This window comes from Cyprinodon variegatus, unplaced genomic scaffold (assembly GCF_000732505.1).
Source record: "Cyprinodon variegatus isolate N-32 unplaced genomic scaffold, C_variegatus-1.0 Scaffold76, whole genome shotgun sequence".
Taxonomy (NCBI): domain Eukaryota; kingdom Metazoa; phylum Chordata; class Actinopteri; order Cyprinodontiformes; family Cyprinodontidae; genus Cyprinodon; species Cyprinodon variegatus.
Genome location: NW_015150529.1, coordinates 231,023 through 239,582, shown reverse-complemented (window position 1 = coordinate 239,582; position 8,560 = coordinate 231,023). Strand labels below are relative to the sequence as shown.

The following is an 8,560-nucleotide window of genomic DNA, read 5'->3' as shown; positions in this document are numbered from 1 at the left end:
ATACGCATACATACATATATATACATATAAATATATACTTATACATATATACACATATACATATATACACATATACATATATACATACATATATACATATACACATATATATTTATATATATATATATATATACATACACATACATATATATATTTATATATATATACATACATACATATATATTTATATATATACATACATATATATATATATATATATATATATATATACATACACACAAAACAAGGAGAGAGCATTTGAATAAAACAAAGAAAAAGTTTCAATTCTTAAGAGATCTCCATAAAAATCAAAATAATACAGAATCTAAAAAAAACAACTAAAACAAATAGATAAAAAAAGGAAATGCATAGTTAAATAATCCTGAAAAAAAAAAAAGAATTAAAGCTATACAGTTGCTGAATGCACATAAGTTTTATAAATAAGGAAATCTGAATAATCTTAGGATCCAAAATGCATATCAGAGACCCGTCAAAAAAAAATTCCTCTAACTAGACTCGTCATGGCAGCCATACTGAGAAGGTAACACAGATGCAGCAGCAATGGATGTACTCCATTAAGATGAAAGTCTGCTTTTGAACAAATCCGCCTAACAACGCACACAAACAGAAGCTGAATCATAATGTAGTCCAGATTTAATGAAAAGAGACCCACAGCCATGGAAATGCACACATCAAATGGCAATAGTTGCTCCTCTTTTACATATAAACTGGTGCAGTTATTAGAAATTATGTGAATGCATTTGAAAAATGGATGCATTTCTAATGCATTGTGTTAAAAAAAAGGTTACAATTTTGAGGTCTCTACAGCTAGATATAATTGATGACTTTTCTTCCCCTGGAATTGGTTAATAACCTCAGAAAAAAATAGTTTTAGATTACACAACATAAAAAAAAGGCTTTTAGTGTTGAAAACTTTATTTAGACATTCCTAAAGACAATACATTCCTTTGGAAACATACAGTAAAGGCATTACTGGCTTTAAAAACACAGAAGGGAACTTTTCAGTCCGCATACATTAAATATATTTATAACTGATGGGAAATAAAGTCATGCCAAAGATTTCAAACATTGAGAAAACATATTTAAACTTAAGACGTCAACCTTTGGTTTTATCTTCTATGCCATCCTGAGAAAAAGAAATTAGAGAAAATACAAATATAAATGTTTACTTATGTTACTTATGAAACAAAATACATATCAAAATTCAATATGAGGTAAACTGTAAATTTACCAGCTCAATATATACTTTTAAATAAGCGGTTCAATGAATGAAATTGTATGAAATATTTCACTTGAATAAAAACTGATATTGAAAAAAGGGGATTTTACTAGTATTTATTACGAGGTATGCCATTTGAATTTTATCTTATATGGACTAAGATAATTAACTTTGTAAATTAACTAAGATTTGAAACAAAGTACAAAGAGATAATATGAATAAACAGCAGATGGCTTAAATAATCAATGTGGAGTATAGGATCAGATCAAATGGTTTGTTTTCTCTACATCTAGAGCTGTTTTTTTCGTCAAGCTTTAATCCGTGTTTCCTCTAATTTAGCCTCCTGATTTAGTCCCAGTTTTAGCCCATGTTTTGCTCACAAATAAAATACTTATTGCTCAGTCTAGTTGAATAATCTCCCATTGGATTTTAGGACTAATTAAACCAACACAAATCTCTAAAGTTTTCAGATATGCCTCACAAACCATGAGGTCCACAAAAGAAAAGAACCAATGCATTTAATTTTTAAAAGATCAGCCAAGAAAACACCAACCACATACATAGAGGATGTGCAGAACAACACAGTTATCCAGAATTGATAGAGGAGGAAACAGAGGGATGTATTTTGGTCCGTTAAATATGTTTAAAAACTTTATTTCCATCACATCTACCAAAATGAAACATCCATAGAAATGCTTTGAGTTTTTATAGAATCTACAGCCTCTTAGAAGGTCTGAATTGTAAACCGTAAAAATTTAGTAAGATAATGAATTAAGATTTTTAATCCTTAGCCTATTTCCAAATATTCATACACAGTGTAGTTTCCACGGGATTCGATTGCACTGGTTCCTGTATTAATGCTAGTAATCCAGTAATAATGCATTTTTTTCGCATTGCTTATTTTACTTGAACTGCATAGAATTACTAATAAACACAGTTGTGAAATTCTTAGTTTACAGTAGATGCAAGTATTTTAGTAGGACCCATACTTTTAGTTCAATTCTCTGAAAATCACCAGAATATAGAAAATATTGTGTGTGAAAATGTAAAAAAAATTATATATATATATATATATATATATGATATGCTGTGTCAACATTTATACAGGACTAGAACTGTTGATTGACATCCAAAGAGGAAATAAATCTAAGTTAGAGATATAACAACCCTTTTTGCTTTAATGTTTTCTTAATAAAATCACCAATTTGAAAGTGCTGCCTTGTTTTTTTTTTCTTTATAGCAGTAACTGATTTATAGCCATTTTAATAAAGACTCTGAATTTATATTTTTTAATAACTTTTTACTGTGTAACTATCAGAAAAGTTGTAAAACTAGTGCTTATTTTGGACATACAGCTAAAGCTAGCACTCTTTTATTAATTTCATGTTAAACTACAAATCTGCAAATATGGAAAAAGTGTAGTTTGTAGAAATAATTGTGTTGGGGACAAACATCTTTTGAACATTTGTTAAAATTAAAGCCACTATTTGGGTCTAAAAACAGATATCCTAATTCAAAATTGTGGCTAAATTAGCCTAGCCTAGCTAAATGCTAAGGCTAAGCTGGTAGGTTAGCTTTACCAAGATTTAACTCAAAAAAGCGTATTCATTCAAATATGAACTATTATTTTCCAAACATTTATGTTAATATTTTTTATTAGTATACATATGAATAAAATGTATATCACAATTCTTTAGATAAGATCCAGTATTCAATTATTTTTTTGTCTATTTCTTTAATTCAATTGAAAACCTTTATGGAAGGAACCTAAGCTATGTTCAGATATTGAACAGTGCTTAACAAAAAAAAAAAAAGAGAGCAGAGAAAATCTGGCAGTGAAATAAACATGTATTAGAAAATAAAAAGAGAAGAAGTTGCACCTAGGGAATATGGAAGTGTGTACAACGGAGAGGATTCCCATCAGTGGAAGGAGAATCCTGACGCTGGTAGACCACCACACCATTCACTTATGAATTTAAGGACATCCTGACACTCTGGACTGTGAGTGGTCTGTGGAGTTAGATAAACACAAATAAAAATCAACTGATTCGTTTTCCTGTTTGATCAAATACAAACAACATTAAGAGAATAAATTAAAGATTAGATCTTTGGGTCATTACGCTATAATGTTGAACTCAAATTAGAACGTGAATCAATTAAAATATGAACTGAACCTAGATCCAAAACAAAACTACATATTCAATCTGAAAGCATTCTGCTTTTATGGAAATGTAGTTTGCTTATTTATTTTTTCATCATTAGGTATTAGACAATGGAAAACAATCAACAAACACAATGGATTTATTTTTACCTACACTGGAAAAATGATCTAGACAAAAGAAAGAATGTCTTAAATTAAGTGTATTTATCCTTAATTTGGGTAGGTAAATGAGATAGTATGAGTATTCTTACTCTTAAAATATGCTAATTAGATACTCTTAAAATAAGATAATTTGATAATATGCACTTGAAGTAAGACAATGTAATTGTTTTTTTTATTTGAAATGTAAATTGTCTTGTTCCATTGGCAAAATGTGTCTTTTACCTCCTCAATCCAAGAACAAATGCACTTATTTTAAGAAAAAAATGACTTTTTCCCCAGTGTATATTACACACATTTGTACGGTGGCCCTGAAGTGCAAACTGCAACTACAAATCTAAAAGCGCAACTACATTAAGGAAATCGCAACTACATAAAGCAAAGCAACTACATTAAGAAAAACAAAACTACATAAAGCAAAGCGCAACTACATTAAGGAAAACACAATTATATTAACCTACCGGAAAAGGTAGGTACCAGTGGGAAACATGAGACATCGCTGATTGGACGACGGCGCCGTTTGACCCTTGAACCGGAAGTCCTTCTGCCAGCTGCGGCTTTTGAAAACATGGATATTGTCGGCCCCCCAAACATAGCTGCCGTTATCCAGGAATATTTTGAATCAGGACATACGTACGAGGTGATACTGGATATGCTCAAGACTAATCACGAAATTTCAGTTAGTTTGCGTACACTGAAGACGCATTTAAAAGAAGCTGGACTGTTCAGACGACGCAACTTCTGGTTCAAGGGTCAAACCGCGCCGTCGTCCAATCAGCGATGTCTCATGTTTCCCACTGGTACCTACCTTTTCCGGTAGGTTTATGTAGTTTTGTTTTTCTTAATGTAGTTGCGCTTTGCTTTATGTAGTTTTGTTTTTCTTAATGTAGTTGCGCTTTGCTTTATGTAGTTTTGTTTTTCTTAATGTAGTTGCGCTTTAAGATTTGTAGTTGCAGTTTGCACTTCAGGGCCACTGTACATTTGACATGCTGAGAAAAAATTCAAAAGGCAAATTCCATACTTTCAAAAAATGTGTAGGAATCCAGGTTAAAGGGGTGCTTCATAGTGATAAGTGCCATCTAGTGGCAACAGAAAATACTACAGCCAACTGGTTAGATTTTTTTCCCCCAGCTTTTTTTTAATAATCATTAAATTAATGAACTCTCTGCATTTAACTTAACCCCTTGGGGAGCAGTGGGCTGCCGTTGTGGGGCGCCCGGGGAGCAGTGTGGGGTTAAGGGTCTTTCCTCAGGGACCCAGGGTGGCAGTCTGTGGGAGTGGGGTTTGAACTCAGAACCTCTGGATTCCAAGCTCTATGCCCTAACCACTAGACCACAACTCGCCTTACTGTCTCATGCTCTACTTACAGATACAGCGAGACAAGAAAATCCAAGAAAAGACAATGTGTATATTACAACAAAAATGGCTACTTTATATTCTAATGAATAAATGAAGGGTGCTGACATTAATAATCTATAGTCAAGTGAAATCCAAGGATGTGAGTTGATTTGTTCATGTTAAGAATAAAAATCAAATAAACTAAGTATACTGATGCCCACATATTTGTCTATATTCAAATGAAGTAAAGTGGTTTCCTGTTTCCCAAAATGAGCAAAAGTCTATCTCACCTTTGTTGCCATAAGAAATTTATTCCAGTCTTCTTTGTTTGCTGCTTTTCCTGCAGCTGGAAACTCAATTTTGTTTCTGAGAACAGGATAACCTTCAGGCAGACACAAGAAAGGACAAAGTAAGAAGTAAACTACATCATAAGGGCAAACTATCAGCAAAAGCAGCAGAATAAAAGCAGGTTTTGTGGATTAAAAAAACACACTGTATTATTCAGCTGTTATCCGAATAAAAAGGAAAATAATTATAATGAACCAGCATTCATCCAAGTGAGAAGCTTTAATGAAAAACTCTAATCAACTAAAAGCACAGAACAAACGGAAAAAAGATGAAATGAAAGGAGACGAGCAAAACTATTAGAAAAACGAGGAAGAATGCTTTTACAACATAATACTTTCTTCAGAACAGAGGAATACGCTTCTATTTTTTTCCTTCATGTTCATAAACACCTCATATATTTTCATATAAAGTTCTTCATGAATCATGCCCATGTTTAATGTTTGATTAAGAAAAATCATAATGCTTTAGCAACTTCAACATATTGAACTATATACGGCTCCAAAGTTAGTTTCTTTGGGTGTTTACAAAGTGAAAGATTCTTTTTCATGTTTATGCTACATAGAAGTATTTGGATTAAATGCTAGGATATCAATGTTATGATCTCACTACATTTATATTCACTGGGAAAACAAATCACAACCTTGCTGCAACCAATCAACAATTACGATTTGTCACAAAGTGAAACAGTCTAGCAGGTGCGTCTCTCTCGCTCAACTTCACCAGGATTTAGGTTTAGACAGGCATGGCCGACAAGGGAATTTTGTTTTTAAAAAAATCTAATAAAAGCCTAAATATTGTTAACGTTGAAAAGGTGTAAAAGAAGGATGGCCTTCTCTGAGCAGCTGAACACTTGGTGCGAGCCAACAGTTGTTCCCTGTAGGTAACAAACAATTCTTCCTTTTTTTGTCAGAATTACAGTGTTTACTTATGTTTTGCTTAACCCTTTAAAGCCTGAACCCTGAAATAATTGACAGAAATTTTGAATTTTTCAAAATTAGAATCGTCTTTGAACTTTCTGACATATGAGAATAAAAAAACATACATTTTGTTTAAGGTAAATTAGATCATTTATTTGGATCAACTTTGATACAGGATAATATTTTATAAGTTTTCTGTTCACTGCGTGCTTCTGATTGTGTAGGTCAGGGTTTAAAGAACAAAACACTGCACTGATGTTACAGTGGTCTCGAAAAATCAATGTCAAATATGATACACTTGGCTTTAAAGAGTTAAGGAAAGGTTAATTAACTATGAAAGCATGTCAAAAAATAAACTGCATAGAATGCAATGTGCTGACATGGCCTGCAGATATAATCCACAGCCTGATGATTCATGCAATTAAAAAATTATTCTAATTTCTTCAGAGAAATGCTAATTTCTTAATTATAATTTTTTTTTCCCTGCACTTTACTGGCTTAACGTATTAAAGATGCTGCCTGTAGTCTTTGCGGATCGGGCAAACTGCCTCATTTAATGCTTCAGATAATGTTTCTTTTAAACACAGGTTAAACATGAGCACCATAAGAGCCTTGGTGTGACCTTAGGCTGCAACCCTTATTTATAATACAGTAGAACTTGGTCTGCAGTCTATTACCTTAGAATTATATCTATAGTCAGATATAAAACTAATTCATTCCTTATTTCTTGCAGATTAGACTACTATAAAGCACTTCCTGCTGGAACGTCAAAACAGACCCTCGAAAAACTTCAGCAGCAGTTAAACGGTCCAGCATATTACTGCTGTTTTAAGATATTTTCTTTGATTAAACTGAGAATTAGTTTTAATAATACTTTTGATAGTTCTCAAAGCTTTAAATTGTTTTGTCGTTTTACTTTTCTGAGATGCTCATTGATTAGACTCAGGCCGTTAAGGTCTGATGGTGGTGGTTCTGTTCTTTGTAACTCCCTGAATCTAGCTCTAAGATCAATTTTTTACAGCATCCAGCTTTAAAGCTAAACTTAAGACATATTTATTTCCTCAAGCCTTTAGTACAGCTTTTATTTCTAGATTTAAAGAATGTTCACCCTTTTGTTTTGTTTTTTACTATGTCTTATTCTATGTGAGTTTTCTCTATAAATTAATATTTACTTTTTTATTATTTTTATCATTGTGTTTTTGCATTGATTTGAGTATTTTATTGGGGTTTAGAGCAGCATTCAATACCGTTGAGCACTATTTTATTAGAGTGCCTGGAAAACTGGGTTGGCCTCTCTGGCTCAGCACTGTTCTGGTTTAAATCCTAGTTAAAGGACACACTTTATTTTTTTACATCAGAAACCACAAAAATCAAATGTGGGGTTCCCCAGGGGTCCATCTTAGAGCCCCTGTCATTTAATATCTCCATGCTCTCTCCAACTCAGTTTTTAATAAGCAGAAACATAAAATTAATGTCACTATGCAGATGACACTCAGCTGTACATTATGATGTCACCAGGTGGCTGTGAACCCATTCAATCTCTGGGTAAATAAATCAATCCATGTGCCAATTTTTTTTAGCTGAATTCAAAACAAACTGAAGTAATATATTGGACCAAGGAGGATTGTTCAAAAGTTAGCATTCAGCTTCAGTTAATCCAGCCAGAAACCATCAATCAGGCTCTAAATCTGAATCTAGTGATGAACCCAAACCTGAACCTTTAGAGGCTCATAAAGACAGGAACAAAGATGGCCTTCTATCACGTACATCTCAAGGATTAAACGACTGATGCCTCAGCAGGATCTTTAAAAACTCATTACTGCACTGGTGTCTTCACATGTCGGTATAAAAAGTGGCGCAGACAGCTGCACTAAAACTACAAAAGTGGAGAACATCAGCCCATTTCTAAAGCCATTATACTGGCTCCCTGTATCTATAGAATACACTTTAATAAACTTCGATTATTCTATGAATCACTGACTGGCTTAGCACTAAAATACATTAGACTTGGACTCAATTTTATTTATCCCTTGGGATTACTCCTTTAGGGAAATTATGGTTCCAGTAGCTTATATAGAATTCCAAAAGTTAAAACAAGATGTCACTAAAGATAAAAATACAACAGACAATATAACAAGAGTGTATATAATAGTAAAAAATGACCTTATAAATAAGTAAAAAAATTACACAGGCTCCACAGTAGTTGGCATATATTATTGCCCAGTGAGAGAGAAGAATATTGCACATCATTGACAATAGGTAATGTTTTACATAAGATGTCCAAGGAGGGGGGTGCTACGGAAGAGGATTAGGGCCACTGAAAAAAAAAAAAGTTAACTGATTTTTAAATTTTATTTCAGTTTAACACGGGGAAAAAAAGTCAGAATTCTGACTTTT

General features: G+C 32.7%; 1 protein-coding gene across 1 annotated transcript in view; it reads right to left on the bottom strand.

Moving 5' to 3' along the window:
• Positions 1–2,537: 2,537 nt before the first annotated feature.
• ift172 (intraflagellar transport 172) overlaps positions 2,538–8,560 on the bottom strand; it is an 87,082-nt gene continuing 81,059 nt past the window's right edge. Inside the window, exons 47-48 of the mRNA XM_015372829.1 lie at positions 5,189–5,280; positions 2,538–3,250 (exon numbers count right to left, since the gene is read on the bottom strand). Of these exons, the coding sequence (XP_015228315.1) occupies positions 3,161–3,250; positions 5,189–5,280 (182 nt within the window). The 3' untranslated portion in view covers positions 2,538–3,160. The remainder of the gene's footprint in view (positions 3,251–5,188; positions 5,281–8,560) is intronic.